At 33.3% G+C, this 24,494-nt stretch overlaps 1 protein-coding gene across 7 annotated transcripts in view; it reads right to left on the minus strand.

Annotated features, from left to right (window-relative positions):
• Positions 1–24,494, minus strand: part of LOC126780553 (protein phosphatase 1 regulatory subunit 12A) — a 46,531-nt gene that overhangs the window by 3,930 nt on the left and 18,107 nt on the right. For 2 of the 7 annotated variants that reach the window (XM_050505132.1, XM_050505130.1), the window contains exons 4-17: positions 24,041–24,189; positions 23,409–23,564; positions 21,206–21,392; positions 20,307–20,492; positions 19,858–19,936; positions 18,849–19,013; positions 18,093–18,203; positions 16,577–16,675; positions 15,877–16,105; positions 14,868–15,005; positions 13,352–13,529; positions 13,073–13,215; positions 11,877–11,936; positions 1,125–1,280 (exon numbers count right to left, since the gene is read on the minus strand). In XM_050505132.1, coding sequence (XP_050361089.1) covers positions 1,125–1,280; positions 11,877–11,936; positions 13,073–13,215; positions 13,352–13,529; positions 14,868–15,005; positions 15,877–16,105; positions 16,577–16,675; positions 18,093–18,203; positions 18,849–19,013; positions 19,858–19,936; positions 20,307–20,492; positions 21,206–21,392; positions 23,409–23,564; positions 24,041–24,189 — 2,036 coding nt within the window. The remainder of the gene's footprint in view (positions 1–1,124; positions 1,281–11,876; positions 11,937–13,072; positions 13,216–13,351; positions 13,530–14,867; positions 15,006–15,876; positions 16,106–16,576; positions 16,676–18,092; positions 18,204–18,848; positions 19,014–19,857; positions 19,937–20,306; positions 20,493–21,205; positions 21,393–23,408; positions 23,565–24,040; positions 24,190–24,494) is intronic. The other 5 variants (XM_050505131.1, XM_050505136.1, XM_050505133.1 and 2 more) reach the window with 5 other exon arrangements.

Genomic DNA, 24,494 nt, shown 5'->3' on the forward strand with positions numbered 1-24,494 from the left:
GAGGAGCTCAAGGATACGACTGCATGTGTTATTTATATTTTAAATATTATATTTTGTGCCAATGTCGTCTTTACAAGGATTACTTATGTGGGTAAAATGTTTCATGAAGAGTCCCCGAAAATTGTGTCAAAGTACGACTAAGTTATTCTTTAATTTCAGCAAAAATCAAATGTATACAAATTTAATCAGAATCACTGGCAAATAAAGTCATCTATTGAATTACTACGTTCTCTTACGGTTGCGACATGGCCAAAGGTGACATTTTCAGCTTTAATTTCAAGTAACCCGCAAGCACATTATTTCATATTTAAAAATACACTTCAAACAAAACATCAAAATCGCCAAGCTTACTACATCGACCACAACATCAAAAACGTATTCATATAAAACATTACTTTCTACTAGTAGCATAAGAGTAGCGATTATAATATCAGAAACCATTTAAAAGTTCGCCGTTGCAAAATTTCCATTCCTTGCATTTATGACTTCTCATAATATACGACAAAGTCTTTAAATGTTAATTAATTAAACACATTTATTATATACCGATGAACATTCGCATCAAAACATATTTGATGGATAGATAAACAAACAGTTTGAAATGGGCTAAACTTGAGCCAATCTGTCAAACGACATCTGCGTACGTAATTAGTAGCTGTGTTGTGGGCGGGGGATTAGTCAAGCGCTTTTAAATAGGGACACGTATGTATGAAGATGCTAGCTGCAAGATTCACGGTCGTGTTCCACGCGCCAAACATGTACATTGTACACAAGCCAGCCATTTGGAGATACATATTATTAATATTATTACAATATTCTTGTTGACCAAATCGAAGTTATTAATGTATTACGGAAGAAAACTACTAAATATGGCGAGATGAGTCCACGAATATTTTATTTGAAAGGCGAATTAAAAATTTGAACGCTAAGCTAGTAAGCGATTCATTATTTTCTATAAAATTTAATGCAACTAAGTATGTACACATTTATATATAAAAAAAGAAAATATAAGGATAATAAACATTACATATGAACAAACAATGAAATAGCTACATTATTCACACGATGTAAAATTCGCTATTCTATTTAAAGGGTACCAACGTATACAGTTTTTATATTCATACCACTTGTGAGAGCCTTGTAATTGTCGCCCGAGCGTCCCGCAACTGCTGCTCCGAAGTCGAGAGTAATGCACGCAAGCGTCGTACTTCAATTTGCGACGCTTCGTATAGGGCTTTATAATCGCGTTCTTCACCATCTTCAGTGCGTTCGCTACCAGACTGGAAAACAAAAAAATGTATTTATTAAAAAAATAATATACATAGATAACAAAATAACTGATACTTCATTTACTTATATTGTTCGATTTTAAGCCTTAGGATATAAGAATAGTATTTTCTTCAACAAATATAACGTTCTTGGTAATAATGAATTTTAATTTACGAAAAAAAAAATGTGTTCAAGAATTTGACTTTTAGTTTTGTAATAAGATAAATTAAAAACTCTATACTAATAAATAAGGAGTCTATTTCTTGTAACGCGTAACTGCAAAAACAACTAAACCAATATTCATATAACTTCTAACAGAAGATGCTGGGAAGGTTTTAGCGTATAATATTATTATATCAGTTTATTCTGCGCTTCGAAGTTTCATCCGCTTTAAATTTAGGCTATTGGCAGGACAAGCGTGAATAGCCTTGTATGTTTATTATAATTTTTATAGTCAACAATGAGGTAACGCTTCATACTATGTACGTAGTTAATGAAAGTAAAGTAACGTTAAAAAACATAGAAATATTCATAATTTATAAACTAATTTATCACGGTCCGTTAGTATCATATACTTTTGCATATGTAAAGAGGCATTTTCCCCGTCAATCATAACATAAATATTATATAGGCTGACCAAATAAACTTCAAAGCTTGAAAGTATTTCAAATGAAATAAAAAGTATTGTATAGCAGAAACTTAAACAATTCGTTTAACAAACGTGAGACTTTTAGTTATTTACAACATTTCGACAAACTTTTGTATATGAGATGTTTTACGTACAAAGTACTTACACTTAACTTACACTTTAAAAAATCTATTTATTTTTGTCATGTTACATGGACTCAATCCACAAAAATTTGACATATATTTCGCGTTATAATTAGTGATTCAAGCAAATGTAAGTTGTAATTATGTTTTTATATTAATATTGTAAGATACTGCCCGCAAGCTATTCTTCGTTTGACTAGTGGCTTATTGATCTGTGTCAAGAAGGTCTCAGTAAATAAGCCCAGATATTGAAAGAAACAATGCCAATATTTGCACATAAAGCCGTAAGTGCTGCTCCTGAAGTCTCTGGTTTTTCTGTCAGAAAATTCTCAGTAGCAGCCCGGAGTCTGGACCTTGGAAGTGTGTACACTCCCTCGGAAAGCACGTAAAGCCGTCTGTCCTGCGCCTGAACTCTTTCCGGTTGTGTCGGATTGCCCTCCCATCGGGCTATAAGAGTGAGGGAAGAGCGAGTGCACATATTCTTGTGCGTACACGCGTGCATCACAATATATTATTGTTATTATTATTATTATATATCCTGCACAGTTGCCTAGTCTCCGTTGAAAAAGGCCGGTATAGACAAAATCAGACATGAGAACATTTCATATAAATACACTGGCCGCCAAAAAAATCGACCCACCCGTATTTTTTTACTTACAAAGTTGTTATCTTAACTATGCGACGACCTAGGTGGATTGTTTTACTTATGGGACATACATTTAACATTTTATTACCCACTTGATATTGATTTGGAGGAGTTGTAAGTGTTATTGAGGATATTTGGAATATTTTTAAAGTATTGATAAGAAAACGTTACTTTGTGCACAAAGTGCATGGTTAGTTTATTTCCAGTTCTTAACGCGGAGTCATCTCGGTTCGATGTTTATTATTGATTAAGTGTATGAAACTTTGTTGAAACAATAATTTTAATAAGTTTAAACATAAAAAATGGATACTACTGAAGCAGAAGCTGCTCAAGTCGTAGCTCTTATTCATGAGGGGTTAAGTCAGCGAAATGTGGCTAGAACACTAAAATTAAGTCGTTCAGCGGTGCAAAGAGTGTACAAACGCTACTTGGAGACTAGGGAGTATCGCCGGAGACCAGGATCTGGCAGGGGGCGTGTCACGAACCCGACCGATGACCGTTTTATTGGTTTGACGTCTTTAAGAAACCGACATCTTTAGGCTGTTGACGTTCAAGGTAGACTCCTAGAAAGTCGTGGAGTGTCTGTGAGTGAAAATACTGTAAGAAGAAGACTTCGAGAGCAAAACTTAACCCCTCACAAGCCACCAACAGGACCAAAACTCACAGCATCCCATCGACAAGCAAGACTACAATTTGCTAGGCAGCACGTCGATTGGACACTGGACCAATGGGAGACAGTATTGTTCAGTGATGAAAGCCGAATGTCTCTAGTAGGCTCTGATGGACGACGTAACGTCATGCGAAGGCCAGGAGAACGCTTCTTCTCAGTGTTGCATTCGAGAAACAGTCCGATTTGGTGGAGGCTCTACAATGTTTTGGGGAGGTATTTCTTTGACGGGACGCACAGAGCTGGTTTTTTTCCGTAATCGTGCTCTTAATGCTGAAACTTACATAACGGACATTCTGGAGCCACATGTGATGCCTTACGCTGGATATATTGGGGATAATTTCCAACTTATGCACGACAACGCACGACCTCACGTCGCTAGAATTGTTAAAGACTATCTCAGGGAAGTCGAAATTCCAGTTATGCAGTGGCCAGCCAATAGTCCGGACTTAAACCCGATAGAGCACCTCTGGGACCAGCTAAAACGTACGGTTCGAGCACGAAATCCAATTCCAGAAACCCTGAATCAACTGGAAGCTGCCCTAACTGAAGAATGGCAACGAACCCCACAGGAAGACATTAAAAAGCTAATCAGGTCACTTAATAGGCGTATGCAGGCAGTGATTAGGTCAAGAGGAGGAAACACTCCCTATTAAAGTAAGATTTAGGCACCCAAATTTAAAAACAAACGGCATAATCGTTTTGTACACAAAAAAATAAAATTGCGTAAAATTTTGTGTTTTCGTGTTTTGTCACATATTTACCTAAAAACCTATTTTTTGCGCACTATTTCTGTTTTTGTACAATCCTACAATTGCATTTTTTCATTATCAATCTTAAAAATATAAATATGTGGTAGTTTAAAACCATACGATAGCTTTTTTACAAAAAATGTAGGTGGGTCGATTTTTTTGGAGGCCAGTGTATTTATACGAGTTATAGTTATACGTATTTCAATAAAATTGACAAACATCAGAGATGCGAGGAGAAGGGAAGAGCATTGTTGCGCTGATTTTAAAAGAAATACACAAATTTATCTAAGTAGAGAAACGACTTGTTGCAATTTTGTGTAATTATCGTGGCTACGGAATGAATCGTGATCATGAAGCTTGGTGTCACGAGACCATACTTTAAAATACTTCACGATATTAACTTGTTCTACTCGACTTCATTAATGAGAACATAAATATACTGAACAATAATTTAACCATTATTATTTTATCAAAGTATAATCGTCTGTTAAATAGATAAAATATTAATTACACTTTTATTAGATTATTAATTATGATTCAACTATGTGGTTAACACCATAAAAATACCTATATGATATATTTGTTACATCAGTAATAGATAGTATTATACAAAAAACATACACAGTAACCATCCGAAGCAACTGAATTAAGACTCAGTGAACGAGAATTGAGTCCTGACACCGAGTCAAGATCAGTGAGTGACCGCGATCGCTCTTTGTTGAGGTCACTCCTGCTTAATGATCGCGATTTCCTTTCTGGCCTCACTGGCGGTTGCTCTGCCTCAGCCTGTGCCGGTACCTCCACGGGCGTTTCGGCCGCAACTTTAACTGGCAATAACGGCACGGGTTTTGGTTTAAAGTTCTTTTGGCTCGCCAACAGCTTTTTATCTAATTTTTTTAACACAGGGGTCATTAAATTCAAAGATCCCAATGATGCTCCACTTAAATATACACCTCCATAACCTGAACTTGTACCACCGTATATGCTTAAATTCGAGGGTCGTCCTAAGCCAACTGTATAAGGATTGTAATTTCTGTATGATCCAGAACTATATGAATTTGAATAATTGTTCGAATACGGATTATACTGTCCGCCGATCATCGAGCTCAGCATGCTCGGCGAAGAGCCATAGTGTGAGGTGAGACTGCGCGGTCGCGACGAGTATCTGTCCTGTTTCCGGCTCATCTTCGTTCACATGTCAGTCGCACATTTAAATACGAAAAATACGAGTGATCGTAGCGCGAATTCAAAACACACTGACTGTTTTCCAAGACTTATAAATCTACACGATGTGAAAATATTGTTAACTCCCACACAAAACAGTGGTTCATAGATAGTGCGAGCGAGACGCCCGTGACGTACTAAAAAGATCAGACGAGAGGGCTATATTCAAGTGAACACGTGAGGAAATCATCACCTGTAAATATAACAAAGCTGCTGTCGTGGAAAAGCTAATCGCGAATACAAATCCTAATCTCGATTTTTATACGATATAACGTATAAATATACAAACGTTTTTATTATTAGCTACTGCTGTGTTGATCATTAATAGTTTCCCTCAATACGAGCATGGGAAACGAAGGTCATACTTTGTCGTTAATGCGTGCGCCCGCCCCGCTCGTGCAGGTACGCATGCGCTAAAAATAAACGTTAGCGCTTTGCGCAGATGAACTTCGTATATCACATCAAACATAAATAATAATCATAAATATACTCCGTAAACGAAACTTATGCTAATATAAACTAGAATTAAAGAAAATTACTTTTTCTTAACATTTTTTTTTAAAATGTATAAACAAAAACATTTACAACATATAATAATCGTTGTTGAAAAATATTTACATACCGACAATAGGAACCTTTAACCGAACAAAAATAAAAATCTATTTTCAAGTTTACGAAGCTCTGGTTTAGAATTCCGTTGACCCAAATACTAACTTAGCTCTTAATGTGGCTGACTGGAATTTTCAACGATGCATTCGGAATCCACAGAAATAGTTGTGAAACGATCTTACAAAAGACTTTATTTTAGTTCGGACTGCGAACCGATTAAGCAGACAGTTAAAAGAAATACGAGGAGTTTTAGTTCCGACTATAGAATTATAACACAGTTTTTATCAAATTTATTTTTTTCTTAACTTAAGTTTTTTTTTTAAGTTAACTACTTCTGTTACGAGGTTACAACAAAACACACAAACACAAAATTATATGATTTTCTGTGTTAGTATTTATCGATTGTTTTTTATCTTTTTTTAACATATTTTGGCAATTTCAATAGATATATGGTAAAAGTTATTAGATTGACCTTATATACAAAAGGAATATATATATTTATATATATATATATATATATATATATATATATATATATATATATATATATATATTTAATACAGTTTGAATAATACAATTGTTCGCGTTCTCATATTCTACAATATTGTGGGTACAATATAATGTGCTTAAAATAAGACCACTGCTTGAAAAATTATTATATTTTGGACATGGTTATTTGATCCGATTCTTTATTATTTCTTGAACAAAACAGTACGTAATCATATTCAAATAACGTTTTTTATTATATTGGTGTGACACACATAATCGACATTTTGGACGACAAGGAAACTAGCTTTCATCGTGTTCGACATTTTTTTTTTTACAGCAGAACACAATAAAATACTTCCGTTATAACGGAACCAAATAATAAACCCATTTTTTAGTTAATATATATCAATACCTTATGGAGTTTGTAGTATGCCTATACTCGATCTGATTAATACCGGTTATAAGTTATAACTTTTAACAAGGCAAGGCAAGATGAAACATTCAAGCTTTTCTCCCAAATTAAGTTTAAATAACTGCCGTAAAATATAAATCTCAACAAAATATTTAAACACGGTTTATGTTACGGTTTATTAGATCTTCGTTAAACCGAAAACGTGTGGTTTTCGGTTCGACCTGTATATTAAATACATCGTTAGGTATTTCAAACGAGATATTTATTACACCTCAATAGAGCCTCATCCCATGGTCTTTGGGATTTAGCAAAATATCCAAACTTAGTTAAAGGAATACAGCAATATTAAATGCAATTGTTAAATACAACTATTTATATAATAATGCTTAGGATACATTATATATAATATAAACCATATCAAGGTGAAAAACTATTTTTATATCTACATACCGAGAACGTTAGCTTATGTTTATAATTATGTAAAATATACCGATAATACTACAACTAAAGGTATATAAATCAAAAATGAAATTAAAAAAAAAAAAATACTAACACAAACGCTTTTTGATGTAATAATACGACGAGATTGACATAATGTAATAAAGAAGGAAAGCCAAACGAACAACTCATTTCTTGTACGAAATAATTATAATAAATTATAGAATACGTTAAAATTCAACTCGTCTAAATCAAATTTCTTACGTATGTGAAAATATAATAGCCGGTTTTATAAAAGTGTCGTCTGTAAGACCTCTGAGTTATTATTAGCTATAATCAATATTAACAATTCTTTTATTATTATATTGTAATAAATAAGGTTGCGGTTAGCGGTCAAGGAACACGTATATCAACCTGATATAAATACATTTTGACATCGATTCAATTAAGAACAATTGACTTAGTCATCATTATATTTATTTATTTTTGTATATTTAATCTTTTGTAAGTATTCAGACATATATCAAAAAATTTAATTAAAAATACAACTGCTATCTTGCAATTTTTAAAAGTGTGAAATATGCAATTTGGGGAAGGCAGCCTAGCTAATCTAGCACCTAATAGATACAATATATGATATCCCTTCGTATTTAAACAAACAAAATATTGCTGTTTGGTAGAGTAACCGGTGAGTGTGATACTAATCCAGACAGACCTGTAGAAAGCCCTACCACTGGTAAAAATGTATATTGAGCTCTAAGCACACGCAAACAGATCAGACGCAAAATACCGTCGAAGTAAAGTAAAAAATATTTTTAAAGTGACGAATGACCATAAACTAAAAAATGATTTAAAATTCGAATTTAAAAAATTATGGTACCTGATAAAATTAAAGCAGCTTCTTTGTCCACGCGTCGGTGTAACGACATGTATAAATAATTTATCGCCGCTGAGAGTTACAAAACCTATTCGTCAACTTGTCTTTGTCAATAAATCTCTTTTTATTTATTACTTCGATGATTATTTTATTGTTTCCAGTGTCTGTAAATTGTCGACATGCCAGCTTTAATATTTTATTATATGAACAGACCATTCTTATATTATAAAACACAATATTGTACTAATCAATTCATTAAAATACAAATAAAATTTTGAATGATCTAAGGATAAAAATATAATTATTTCAGCATTTAATATTTATTACTATAAACGTTTGAAAAAAATCAGGTATACTTTTCCATCGTTATGTTTATGTTTAAGATTTTGCATAAAAAAATAATTCCGTGTCAGTTTAAAATCTTTCATACAATCCGTGTATTGGTATCACGCAGCTTTAAAGACAAACCGTTACTAACGGAAAGTATAGGGTTTTTTCGGTCAGTGTCATAGCATTCGTTTAAGAGTACATAAACACATTACAATTCAGGTAATTTATTTCAAAGATTTAATTTAAATAATAATAATAATACTTTATTGTTATCCAATACATACATATTATAAAAAGTAGCCCTGACTCCTGAACTGGTGTTACCCGTGCGTCAGAAAAATAAATTTAAATATAAATCGATATCATAACGGTCTTCAAAGGTTCGAAAAGTTAGTATAACAAAATGTTTTTCTGGCGAACAACTGGGAGTAGATGTACACCAGAACACCGACTGAGTTTAAATTTGAGCTAAATATACAATCTAGTTTTAGCGTATTGTTATTACGATGAAACATTAACTCATAATACATTAACCGTCTTAATATTATCGAATTTCGAAGTGTTCGCCGTGAGTGCTTTATATTTCACCTAGACAATGTAATGTTTCTTTTAGTATAAACTATTAATTTGTTTAAAAATTTAATTAGTTAGTACCTTTTGTTTCTGTTTTTGTTTTTTGTTCTTCATTTAAATATTTTTATTTTCTGTTTTTATTCTATTTTTGATTTGTATATTTTGTAATTGTGTTTGTGAATGGTGTGTTCTCCTGTAATTGGTTGTGTATAGTAAGCTTTAAGTTAATGTAAAAAGTGATTTGAATGTGTGTTATGTACAACTGTTGGAGATCCAAATAAATAAATAGACTATTGTTTGTAAAGAGAGACACACGTGTGCTGTAACAATGATGCTCAATGTGTCAAAGAGGAATATTCACAACAACCGCGCCCTTATTCACGGTACATTTATAAAACTCCGAGACGACTGGATTCAATCCAATTTGTCGATTACGACGCGACATTCGCTTTAAATTTTTTTTTCATATAATGAAATATAAGTAAAGTATAGTATAATAAATAAAATGTCGTGTTGCAATATCTTTGTTACATTTGTATTTATTCCCATCTAGCTTTGGTTTTCATTAGGGTTCGTTACGAAGAAAATAAACAAATATTAACAAAAAAAGCTAAACTACGTTTTTACGAAAATCCATTTTCAACTGTTTATCTATAACGTGAGGAGTACATTGTAGAGTTTATTTATATCAGCGATGTTTATATTATTATTTCTATTTTTAATAAATATACGTACACAAAATTTCCTATCTGTAATTTTTACAGGCAATATTATTAGTATTTTTACCGTCTCTTTTACTTTACCTATGAGAGTGGTAAAAAAATAGTGTATCCCTAATGTATCTTGGTCAAACGTCTTCGTCGTGCACAGTGTAACGGCCGAAAATACACCGCTCTTTTGTTTGCTTACGTCAATGCGGCAATCTTCGTGGCTAAATTGGTGCATACGTAATATTTTGGTTCCAGGAGCATTGATTTCTTCATCATTATAAAAATAAATCATCGGGTACCGAATGCAATTAAAAGCTATTTATGATAGAAATAAAGTAATCATTAAATAACAAACATAATTTTATAATTATAATTTTGTAAGGAATTATCTAGATTTCGATATATTTGTTTGTAAACACTAATTACAATGATGTTGATATCTTCATTACCATGGAATCTAAGCAACTGCGCACGAGATAATATTTATGAAAATGTGTGCACCAATTCATGTGCACTATTTTCCCTCACTTTCATAATTGGATCAGGCAGAATCCACGGTTATCCAGCCTTTCGGAAACGCGTGAGCGCTACCAACTACCCAACTTTGGGCTGTTACTGAGAATTGTCAAAAACGCCATTGAATTTTATTGAACAGACGGAATTCGAAACTAGAGCCAATAAACCGATGAGGCACTTACGGAATGTTAAAACAGTTGCAATACAACTGTGTCAAATAGTTTCCACGTTTTGATTACGTCCAAATGGCTTAAGTCATTTCTGCGATTCTATGTTTATATTATTGTCATTATATTATTAAAATAAGTTAAAAGTTTCTTATAGCTACATCATAATTATGTTTATTTGCGTAAACAAAGGCGTGTAAACTTTTTCTTCTTCTTACAAAACAAAATACAATTTCTTGTTATATTAAAAGTTTACAAAACATAAAAGCGACAGACAAATGGACACTTTAATTAATGGTACTGTTTTATTTTGAAAACGTTTTTTCATAAAGCTTTATTCTGCAATCAACTGTATTAAAATGGATTACTCACATCAAAGCCCTAATTTATAACTGCAAGTGTACTCGATTATGTTAAGATTTTTAATAAATTATTACACGTACGTTTGGTGTATTAATAGTATTAAAAGTTTAACGGTAGATGTGACCAGATTTAAAAAAAAATATCATGTCACGTGTTGTTTAATACCTTAATATTTTAATTTAATTAACATTTCTAGATAGACATTCTAACATCGTAATGGATATTTATTAATCATTTTTAAAAACCAAAATGGCAATCACGCTAAGAATTGAGTTTTTACGAAGCAAGAATATGTAAAGCAAGAATTGTAATTTTTTGTGATCCCCACAAATGAATAATTAAGTCTGAATGAAAAATTTAAGAACTTTTTATCGATATTCACGTTAACAGTGGAATATCGCATAGTGTTATGTTATTTATAAGAAAAAATATATTAAGTAGTTAATTACATTTAAGTATATAATTTTTTAATTTAATTAATTTTTTCATTAAATACACAATTAAAAAAACCTTTTAATATAGAGTCGAATGAGAATCTACTAATTTTATTTTCAGCATTGCAACATTCAAACAATACATAACATTCGTTTTTAATATTATTCGAAATTTACAATTACATATTATTCGAATTTGCATAATTTTCACTTGGTGATAGGACTTTGTACTGTGTAGGTTCCCCTCATCACACTGCTTACTGCCAAACAGCAATACTGTGTTGTGTTCCGATTTGATTTAAGTGTGATAGATATTGAGAGTGAGCCACTGTAACACAGGCACAAGTGACATAGTTGGTAGTGCATTGGCGATGGAAGACATGGTCGATGGTGCCTAGTAGTTAAATTGACACCATCAGGTAAACGGACTACCGTTAGCCACTGCCTACCTATTAAAATTAAAAACAAAATACTCTAGCATTTGCTTTTGATACTAACGATATAATTATTTTAACGAAAATAAATATTGACCTATACGAATCATATCCAAGTGCTGATTCATTTATTGTTAAAGTGAACTGGGTATAATGCTACAATATTAGAAGACGAAATATTTATTCATCACTCACCTGAACATTTTCTGAGTCCCCGTCACCTTCACCGCCCCCGCCACGGTCATTAACAATATCCTAAAATTATAATGGTACCATTAGCAACTAACCCAAGCTAATGGAATATGGAAAACAATACAAAATATTATTCGTTAGTGATTTATATTAAGATTATATATATAAATTGTACTTTTTTTATAGAATAGGAAGGCGGACGAGCATAAGGACCACCTGATGGTAAGTGGTCACCAACGCCCATAGACATTGGCATTGTAAGAAATGTTAAGAATCGCTTACATCACCAATGCGCAACCAACCTTGGGAACTAAGATGTTATGTCCCTTGTGGCTGTAATTACACTGGCTCACTCACCCTTCAAACCGGAACACAACAAAACCAAGTACTGCTGTTTTGCGGTAGAATGTCTGATGAGTGGGTGGTAGGTACCACCATACATAGGGTAGGTACCCAGACGAGCTAGCACAGAGCTCTACCACCGGTGGAATATTCTTCAAGGATGTAATGTAATTCAAGATCAATGTTCACCAATAATAAATTACTTACTAAAAGTTATTAATAAATAATATCCTTTACGTTTAGAATAAGATAAACATCGTACAATTATAATTTCAGTCAATAATAATTCGAATCTGATTTCGCCACATCCGCAGATATAATCAAATTTTCGAGTTCTTACGCTATCTCAGCCTACGCACTGAGTCACGGCTATTTTCCCGAAACTATGTAAGGAAACTTGACAATAATCATACAGAGACAGTTCCTTCTTGGGCACATTCCAAATATATCGAAACCGTGACGCATTAATTAAATTATCTATTTAGAACAATGTTGACAGTTTTGAAATATATATATATATAAATGTAAATACTTTAATTTACGAAACGCGACGTAATTATGTTATGATAAAGGGAAATGACAGAAGGACAAATTTTGCTAAAAATGTAGCCTTCGAGTATTTTTTTTAAATTAAATATCGATAGAAATATTAAAAACAATGGTTCGTAAATTATTATCTTTTTTAAGACGTTTGTATGACTAAGTAACCGCATATTATAATAACATTTTATTGCAGACGTAAATTGTATAAGGAATTTTTTATTGAACAATAAAAGAAAACGACACTAGCCTAAAAATATTCAATCGATAAATACCCAAATTAGTGTTCAATTGCCTTTAACGTTTTGACTACTCACGTCCATATCGACATGGCCGACTCCGGTGGAACGTCGCTTCGGTCGTCGCCTGCGTTGGATTACGTTAAGCGCCGCCTGTGTGCTCGCTGGCGATGACGATGACTTGCTCTCTGAACTGCTTTCACGTTCCTTTTCTTCTTCCCCTGAACAAAAAATATATCATGAAACCCTCCTGCTATTTAAAATAACTAATAGTATATATAAAAATAATAATGAATGTATATAGGAGTTTCTTATAATTTTTAGTAAATAGTGTAAAAATATCGAAAATAAAGTTACCGGCCCGACTCTCTTCTTTAGTTGGCGAGTTTGTGTTAGAGTTGGTAGTGGTCGTGGTGGTGGCGGTAGTGCCGACGGTAAAGGCTGTTGGTGGACGACGCAGTGGCAGCGTGACCGTCGCCTCTGCAGCGGGCGCCGTCGTTCGCGGTGACGACCGTCCGGCGTCCTCCAGCTCGAACTGTTACGAGAGCAAGTACATCGTTTATTTATAAGAATACTGTTATAAGATAAATTTTAATCAAAATAACTATCCCAATATGAAATATTAGCAGTTTTTGAGGAATGAAAACGAACCGTATTAAGTGTTCACGCCCATTTTTATGATTTTTGTTAAGTCTAATCTATACAAATTAAACAAACCAAAACAAGGCTACTCTTACTCTCGACGTGAAATCTATTCAGTCACCAGTCAGTTATGTTTCGTTGTGTTTCCTTAAATATATTTGCATCGCACAAGACATTATCAAAAAACACATTAGTTATTCACAGCCTTTTAGTTGGAGAACAACTAGATTAAGATCTATTTACCACACACATATAAAGCACATATACATACAATGAGTGCACACACAATTACATGCTATAATCGTGAATTAAATAATTTTTTTCTCAATGTGCAAACAGGCACGAACGAATAGACAAACTGACCAAGACATTATATAAATTGTGATTACGTGTTAAAAATAAAATATAACATACATACAATGAAGAAAGATTACATAATTGGTTTTAAAAAATCGGTTAAGAACATTTTTTAAATAACTATATCGATGTTTATTTAAAACGTTTAATTTTTAAAACCATTTTTGCAAATCCAATAAATACAAATGATGCTCAAATAAAATTCCACTAAATAAAATAAAAAAAACTAACGATTCATGCTGGACTGACAAACAATGAAAAATATAATGTAAATGAAAGTACAATATAGTACGTGGATACGCTTAACCACTTAGCATTAACAAAATACGTTTCGAATGTTGAATTATAACTGATTTCTGACAACTATTTTAAACGTGTATTTTCAAGTGTTTTTTTTATCAGAAGATTTTTTTTTGCTATGATTCGACATTCAAAACCCTTTAAGTGAATGGTGTAACACCGAGAGCCGAACGTGAACAACATCAATTTAGTAATGCCCTGCATCATTTTCACACCATGCGCGAGTTCCGAATGATTTAGGACCCGTGTGGCGGAAACACGACTATCAATTGTTTCACTATTTTCATTTGAAATTCATAAGTTTAAATAGTAATGTATTCTCAATTCATATTATTATTTCAGTATTATTTTTTATTTTTATATAATGAATCCATTATTAAATTAATTTAGATAAAAACCACAAGCAATTTCAATGATACAAAGACAAAAAAACGCAAATATAATTTGGACGCACTAAATTTATCTTAAAAGTTAAAAAAAAACCCAGCTGGAATTCAAAATTATGAATCTGATTTGCATATCAGAGAACAGCAATTGATAATCGTGTATGATCGTATCGTGGGGCCTATAAGACCTTATTAGTGGGGTCGAGCCGCAGCCGCCACGAAGGGCGTCTCTCACTGATGGCCGCGATGGTAGCGGTCGCTGTCGCGGTAGCGCACGCCAGCGCTAACGTCACCGCGACGTCCCCGCCGCTCACAGCTCTGCGAGCCTACGATACCCATACCGTGAAACGACGCGAAAACATACGAGGTAAATGATGACAGAATTAAATATTCCTTTGTAGATCTATTCGATAGAGATAGAAATTATAAAGTTATGACATTTGATTTATTCTTTTGAAATATTTATGTAAATGTGTATAATGTGATGCATTTAATGTACTTTTTTAATAATATGTATTATATTATTGAGGAAACAGTGGTACATGATTTTCGTATTATTATCACACATGAACAAATATGGGCCAATTGAGTTGAAAATCGAACTACCCTCAAACGGTCCGTATAAAAAATGATAAATGTACGGTTTTAATTTATAGTTCAAATTACCGTTGGACACTTTATAAGATTTTTTTAAATGTAACTTTTGTAATGTAATAACATAAGATAAACTGAGGTATTAAAATTGTGCATTTTTGGTATCCTCTGGCTATCCTGGTCCGGTCTTGTCTTAGAACAGCCTGTTCACGGTACAACCGTTGGAGAGTAGTGAACTACATGGAGCAAGTTACTATATAATACAAACGCAACCTATGTACAAGTGTCGTATGTCTTAGACAAATCAAACATATCAATACTTTATGTTTTGGGTAAACATTTTAGTTCATTGTATAATATGATTATATAATCTGTAAACGTGTCAAGCAAAACATGAAATTCGATGTCTTAGTTTGATCTGCTAAACTTTACTAATTCCTAAATTAAATAATTCAGAAAAACTTATGTACATTGTTACTTATTATTTACAAAAAAAAAAGATGCAAATAATATATATTTTTTTATTTTATCACCTATACTTTAAGTTGGACCCAATAATTTATACTTCACCCCTTCAAAGACTAATCAACACAAAATACATACTGCAGTGGTATCCGTATTAATGGATGTTATATCCTCCGTCTTCTTAATGCTAGCGGGCGACGGCGACTCTGTCGTTCCGTTCCCTGCCTTCTTCTTAACTAACTGCTCAGCTGATTTAATCTCGTCGAGTGTCACCCCCTGCGTCGAACGTCGCGTTTCGCGGACCCTTTTCGCGTGAGCTTTCCTCTGCGTCTCGCTCTCCTCATCCCGCACCGGAGGCACAAACGACCTATAATCGCATTATTCTGTCACAGACTCGCCACTCACAATAGACGGGTAAAATACACAAAAGCGAACTTCATCTACGGTTACCAAATGTTTCTACTAATATAGTATAAAAACATGCAAAAATATTATAAAAAAATTCAAAAACATATTATTACATACATATAATTTTAATAACGAAATGTATGTTTGTTTTTCACATTCATGCGCAATAAATAATTCTTTAATCCGCAAATAAATCGTTCGAGCAGGCTAATAGACGAAGCGCTATAACAAATAAAATCCACACACAAACTTGTTTGTTCGGACAAGAGATTATTTCGTTTACAAAAATACTTTGAACTAAGAAAAATTGAAAAGAATTAAATTATGAATTTATCACTTTGTATTATTAAGTTAAAATAATATCGCTTCGAAACTGTATGTAATCTCTTGGCCAAATAACAATGTAATCAAGCTACAAGATCGTTGGTACTTGAAGAAATTCTTGAATATGTTTCCAGGCGACAGTTTGGTGGGCGTTGTCGAGCTCGGTGTTGAATTGCTACTGTTCGACTCTACGCTCTCCGAGGAGCTGTTGTATACACAACAACTAATTAATAATAAACACACCTCGTTCGCTAAGTGTAACTGCTACGTTAACGCATAATATCAAGTCTACGACACGCTTTATAATATAATGACGTGGTATGTTTTAATTACTATCAGTCACTTGAGACAATGACAGCAATAGCTCTAGTTTTATTAGACCAGTATTTCGAATGACGTCATACAGGTTTAATTTTTTTTTAATATCTAAGTAGTCGAATATCCTAATAATTTATTTCGGGTTTATTGCTAAATAGTTTATATACTACAGACAACATCTTCAATTTCTTTAAATACGTACATATATCTGAACATACTTATCTCAATATATTATCAAGCGTGTACTATGTTACCCACAAATTCCCCTTCACCAAAAATATTTATTAAACTTTACAAGATATAGCATAATTATATTTTATTTTTATTACAATCAGGGCCTATTTTAAAATCGCCTGTTAACTGTCATCGGATTTGTTCTTAATAAAATTCGTTTAGAAAGATTATATATAAACAAAAGATGTTAAAAAGTTAACAGACAATTAAACGATCAACCCACACAACAGACAACATTTAATAGTTGAAAGAAAATTATTCCATATTTAAATATTACATGATACAATGAGCCTTAAACTGAAAAATTAAAGTTCTTTAATTTAATAATAATATCTCACGCGTCAAAAAGGATAAGAATTATTGTTAAGTGAAAAAAAATTAGCCCGGCTAGTTACTGTAATGAGTGTTATTTTTAATAATTTTAATAAAAACACTAACAAATCTGGTACCTAATTACAAGTGGCCTTCGTCCTTTAAGACTGGCAGTGCAAGAAGTATAAAGAACTCTTGTTACCGTCATTGGGCCGCCAACCATGGGATAAATAATAAAATATTACATCCCTTACGCTTTTAGTTCAACTCACTCCATTCAAACCGGAACACTGCTTACAGTGTATTGATATTTAACGGTAGAATGATTGACGAGTCCCCGGATTTAACAGCAAAATGCCCTACCATCGAGTAAAAGCCCTCGCCATCTCTAGACAATTAAAATGACAGGAGGAGGACCTTGAATCGACACGAATCATTGGTCGAGTTCTTATAGTATTTATTATAGCTCTATAGGCGAAATTGTTATCGAATCTTTGGTAGTAAAATTGAAGAGAATATGATTAGTTAAGTTGTATAGAGTTGTATTTTATTATAATTCAATATATTAATCAAAATATTTACGTAATATTGCGAGGTTAGTAACAAATTGTTTCTTTACTGTTCTAGCCATTGGAATATTGATTAAAACTCCTCAAAAAATCATCAAAAAAGAAAAATGTCCTACAATGTGTCATAATTATTTCGGTATTCATATTAATATTTAACTATAAATAGACAGCAAATATAAAATGAGGTACCTTCTAATAGTTTGCGTGGTTGTCGAGTTGGTTGTGTTCGCTGTGGCGCTGGTGGTAGATGGAATGTTCCACGTGTTAGCATCCCTTTCCCTTCTTTCAGATGAACTGATTCTATATATAAAGAATTGAATATGTTTCAGTTATATGTTATTTAACTATCATCATTAGGTATCGTCAAATATATTCTAATACTATTTATTATAGCTGCAACACCGCTGGCTAAAAAGCTATTGAGTATCGTCATCGAAAACTAAATATATTAGGATATAAATAATAAATGAATGTTTTATTAAGAAATATAAATGATGGGTTAAAATGTGCATTCTGATTGGTTTCCAATTTGGATAATGAAAATTTATTTTCTTTTAAACTTATTTGGTACCCATTAACTATATGCTTATAGGGACTAAGTGAATTACTTTTATTTACATAAAATATTCTAATTATCTTAATATAGTACGAAATAACTCAAAAACAAAAAAATATATATATAAAAAAAAAATCTAAAAGAAATAATAAGATAAGTTGTGTTATGCTTTATATGGCATGGCAAAAATTGTGGATGAATATGTAAATAGAAATATGCAAAATTTCTTACAACTTTATAAATTTAATAAAATACAGACTTTTGCCATTTGACCGTAAGAGAACATTAAACTCTCACAAGACTTGGACGTTTTATTAATTGGTTGTGACTCCTAAAATATTATCAAGATTAACCAAATCCGAAACCAACGTAAACTTAAGTCGCAGCACCTGGTCTGAACATCTTCGTTAGTACTCTCTGGCGCATTGTTAGTAGCCTCCTGATTTTTTTTCCTTAGCTCGATTGAAGCCAACGTTGACTGCGGCAGCGGCGGTATGGAAGGACACGATGAAGCTTTTATACGCGCCGTCACGTCTCGGTATCGCTGATAGAAACTGTTCACAGACACACACAAGCATGCTACTGGACTTATGTACAGACACATAGAAATGTCAACGTGACGTGCTGAGGAGAGTGAATGATTGTATGCGATTTTTGATTACTTGTATGATATGAGTGATGTTGACATCTATACACGTACTAGTAACGTTATTGATATGTGCAACTAAAATTATAATAGAAAGTTTTTTTTTTTGTTTTCTTACTGAACATCAAAATTATTAATCTAAGATTGCAGTAAAATGTGATTGTTGTTTAGAGGCATCCGCAAAATAATTGAGTAGCCTCTAGACTGTTAAGAAATAAGATTATACTTTTCATTTTACCATTCAAGTTAACAAACAAAATGTCATAAGAGCCCACCACTCAAAAGTTTTTTAACTTGAAATATTCGCAAAACTGCAATTTAAAACTAGACAAGAGGCGATTGATAATACAGATATATCTTACTATAGCAATCACAAATTCTAATCTTAAAATGTTATGAATTATTTTCTTTTAATTATGAATAAAAAATACCTGTCTACGTTTATTTAAAAATGATGTAAATTGTTATTAAAATTATTAGACTTGTAAGAAATATGACTATAGTAGAAATCATGAACAGCATCTTATAATGATAATTTTGCTTATTTCAAGCAGTTATTTACAAACTCATAAATGAAAATTAAAAATCTTTAATTTATGAAGATGTCTAATAAAGTAAACAATCAAGCAGAATGATTTTGATTTAGATGAAATTTTAGTGCACAAAAAGTACATAAAAAAGATCTAGATCCTTCGAGAAATTGAAATGAAGAAAAAAAAGCAGTTTTTTGCAAAATATGCAAATAGACTCACGTCTTATCATTTTCGAAGCTGTGAGTCCTCCTGAGTATTGTATCATTATCCACATTATTGTTAGCAGGTTTATTGTCTCCTGTAATAGAATAAATAAAATACAGTACAAATACAGTACAATAACAGCCTGTAAATGTCCTACTGCTGGGCTAAGGCCTCCTTTCACTTTTTGAGGAGAAGGACTTGGAGCTTATTCTACCACGCTGCTCTAATGCGGGTTGGTGGAATACACATGTGGCAGAATTTCAGTGAAATTAGACACTGGCAAAATTCCCAGCTTTGCAAGTTGCAACGTTTTCTTTACAGATTACATACGATTTGAAGCTTCTCTGTTCGGATATGATTTTTGTTTTTGTCCAGTTCACATATTTGTTGTTGGTCAATAAAAAAATATCTATCTACTAACTTATTTAAATGTAAAGAATTTTATAAATAATCGTATAACTTACGAGTATTATCTTGTTGTCTGTTTCGGAAAGAGGCTGATCTTCTCCAAGAAGGCGCTTCATCCATAGACGCATTGTCGACGACAGGTTCTGTAGCCTCGGGGGACGGCGCTCGACCTTTGGGCGGCTTGCCGTCTGAGATTTTTGGGATAATCTCTGGCGCAGCGGGCGGCTTCTCTGTTAATATACCTATATTATACTTTTATATAAGAAACAAATAGATACTTCTTATAATAATATGTAACATCAGAAAATTAAAAAGTCTAACTGCCTTTACTTGGTTAGAATTCTCAATAAAGTTAGGAACCTAGAAGTGTTACAAGCCTGCGTAAGCGTGAAAGCTGTTATTTCTGCCCCTAAATTATCTCCCGTCCCGTCGAATTATGAGGGTAAATTAATATAGAGTACACTTGCGTATAGGCATATTTGTGAACGATAAAACTTCCTCTTCAACTAATCTACTTCTAGAGATTGGCTCAGTTAGTCAAAATTTAGACAGAAGCAGAACTTTATTAACTGTAATTTCAATGATTTAGAGGAAAACATATATCAAAACAGTTACAAAGATTATGACCGCAACTGGGATGTCTGGACTTATTGCATATGTCATTTCGGCCACGGCGACTCAAGAGAGATTAGCCAACTACACAGGAGATATTATAGAGCACAAGTATGCACTCTCTCTTCCCTAGCTCTCATAATCCGATGGATGGCAATCCGATAACTTTTTATTGGGCCGACCTGGGAATTGAACCCAGGACCTCAGGGTCTGCGGCCTTACATCGAGCCACTAGAACAACGAGGTAGTCATTACTGGCACTAGTTGAATACAGTCAACGTCAAGACAAACATGTGAGTATAGCAAAGGGTGAATAACAATTTACAATAGATATATAATTAACCATTAATAACGTTGTCCGTCTGTCCAGTAATCTGCAGTTCAACTCGCTTAACGTCGTGACGCGGTGGACTCCTTTTGCGCTTGTTGTTATTATTGTTATTGTTGTTCACACGCCGCGGCGCTTTTAGGGATGCTTCAGCTAACCATGTAGATATGCTCGGGTCGACCAGGTCCATACATGTTTGACCCTGCAAATTAAAAATAGAACGTTAGAGTTATAAAAATAGTCTAAAAATCAATTGTAATTCCAATATATGCGTATTTATTCAATGGATTATTTTTTATTTGGTTTTTATTTGTGCCCGTTGGTTTACTAAATTAGGTTTTGATCCTCGAAAAATACGTTGTGCCTTGTATAGCCGTGGCTAGTTTTCACCCTGCGGGCATACCTACGGTAACAACTGAATCGTCGTGTTCCGGCCTGGAGATATCAAACTATGCGCGGTAGCGTTTCATTTTGAGACAGAATCTGCCAGCCCGACCTGATGGCGATTTCCAAAAGGTACTTTAGTCAAACTCATCATCAGTGCAGTATGCGCTGTCAGTTGTTGGGTCATAAATTGTCCTCGCGCAAAACTTCATTTTACATATTTTCACAGCGGTTGCACTTTCTCTCGATTAAAGTGCACCTCTTAAACATTCGAGGATTTCACTTAAATCTCCTTGCTGTCCACCATCTAGAGACTGAGACACCTCTTCTTTATTCATTTATTCGCGCTTCCAGTCAAAACGTAAAACAGAGAATATATAGTGCAAGTAATATAATGAAACCTCTATCTCGCAGACTCAGATTGCTGTCCAGCAGTAGCGTACTACTATAACAAGGGTTCTCTTTGAAGCATAATCATTTATATGCATTTAATGTTGCTGCTTATCAAATAAACGGGTGCTCATGCAAGCTCATTTTGACAGCACCAACAGCATCGGGATTTCTCCACCGTGGTATTAAATCATTTTTGTCCCTAGTGAAGCAAACGAACTTTCACGATCCGTCTCTGGGTTTCTTAGCGTTTAAAAAGATAAATCTTTTGGTAACTCAGTATGTAATAGCCTTCTTTCTTGATTTTGCAAAATTCTGTCAACCTAACCTACCGCCTTGAAACTCTATTACGCCAGCGATTCGCATACCTCAAAAAGTAGTATTAAACCGTCGCATATTAAATGTAATATGCGAGTAGCCATGAGGGAATAGAAACGAATGTTTTGAGGAATTGCTCTTCTGGGTTATCTCCTATTTTGACACGCTTGTTTTGCCTTTCTCTTCAACTTGTCTACATCCCAAACTCCTGTTAGCTTACAACTTAATTTTCCATTCCAAAACTTAATGTTCAACTTCCTTCTTACTCAGAGCACAGTGCGTGGATTAAATTATAAGATCTCGGCTTACCTAGAAAACAACATTCTCCTGTCTAATCATCAAAACCATTCAACAGGTCTCTTAGTATAAGCCAGTAAGTGTATATGACTATGACTGGTAGTTATCACTATTTCATCCGCTGTTACCTTTGGAAGATCTTTCGAGATATATGCTAAAGTCACTGCTACAAAACGTGTTATATTATATTATATAAAGTGAAGTTATATTTCCAACTAGCTCAGGACCGTTCATGTATGGATATGGTATCATTGTGATGCAGTTACTTGTGGTATACTTCTGCCACATATAAGCTAAATTTGAAACCCTCGGCTCGGTAATACATCGCCAACTTAATACAAATTTTAGTTTGAAACATTGGCACAAAGAAGCTGGTCTATCGGTTTTCTGCAGATTTTTCTTTTGAAGAGTGTGCACAGGAATTACATGATTTAATACCTCCTTCACCTTTCGACCATCGGCCATGCAGGCACTGCAAGTCTACGCTTCTACTTATCAACAAATAACCCATTCGCACGAAGCATTTTGCTACTCTATTTCTAATGGGCCAACCCAAAATGTGGAATTTCTTTCTGTTTTACCTGAACTGTAAAATCCTAACTGAAAATCTTTAAAGCAAGCGCGTTCTATCTTAGACGCATACTTACGTATATAGCCAATTAAAATAAAAAATCTTGAAATAATTATATTTTTCATGGTAGTAGAAACATAAATTATTGAATTTAATTCAGATAATCTTAAGTATGTAAGTATAATTTAATGAACATATACTAACTTCTCAGTATAGTAATAACATTTGATATAATTTAAAGGTGAATAAATAAATTACCGAATAGTTTTTCAAGTTGGGGTCAGCGCCATGCTTCAAAAGTAGAGCGGCAGCTTCTTTTTTCCCCCAAAGTGCTGCTGCATGTAGAGGAGTCCAGCCCTCATAGTCAACACAATCTGGGTCTACATTGCATTCTTCTAGAAGAGTTTGTGCGACCTACGACGAAACAATAAATATTTATATATGTATAGCTTGATATTATGATGTCTTAATAATATAAAGTAAAATCAACAAATATAAATATCTGAAAACAACATTAAAAAATTATTTAATAATACTTCTGTATCACTACAGCGAATTGGAAGAGTCATCAACAGTCACAAAGTAAATTATCCATTGATATTGGTACATCTCTTTGATATTAATAGACTTTGGCAGAGTTTAATCTATAACCATGAAACCACGGGTGGAAATTAATACATTATGTATTTATATGGAAAAAGTTAATCGATGTTCTATTTACAAATAACAATACAAACTCTAATTTCGATCATTTCATTTGAATTAGAAGAACTGCGTTATTTGTATATCCTCACAAACATGTCCAATGCACAAAAAACCATAAGGAGCAGGTATAATGGATCAAAAATATGATTACACATAAACAATGACAGTGTAAATGAGATACTAACGTCTATATAACCCTTCGCTGCTGCAACGTGTAAGGGTGTTCCGCCTGTTTTCGGGTCTCTCACTTCAACGTAACCGTTCGCAGCCCAGTTCCTCGCGTCACTCAGCAACGTGTCAACCTCTGCGGTGCGAGACTTTTCACAATCTATACCTGAAATAATAGTATAATATAAAATTAAAAAATTTAACTAATTTATAGCGCCAAATAAAATAACTTATTTAAAAGATCCAGGACACTTTAATCACGTTAGTGACTAAGGATTTACAGAATGAAAAAAAAAGTCTATATATACGTAATGTGTGTCACAATGTATTTAAGCGTCACTTTTTAGCACCCGATTTATTACATCAAAATATTATAATAATACTTTTGAATCGTCAAACGCTTTCGCCGGTTCGGAATGAGGAATCCACTGAGAAGAATCGACAAGAAATTAATTTATTACTCTTTTAAAA

Source organism: Nymphalis io, chromosome Z (assembly GCF_905147045.1).
Source record: "Nymphalis io chromosome Z, ilAglIoxx1.1, whole genome shotgun sequence".
Lineage (NCBI taxonomy): Eukaryota > Metazoa > Arthropoda > Insecta > Lepidoptera > Nymphalidae > Nymphalis > Nymphalis io.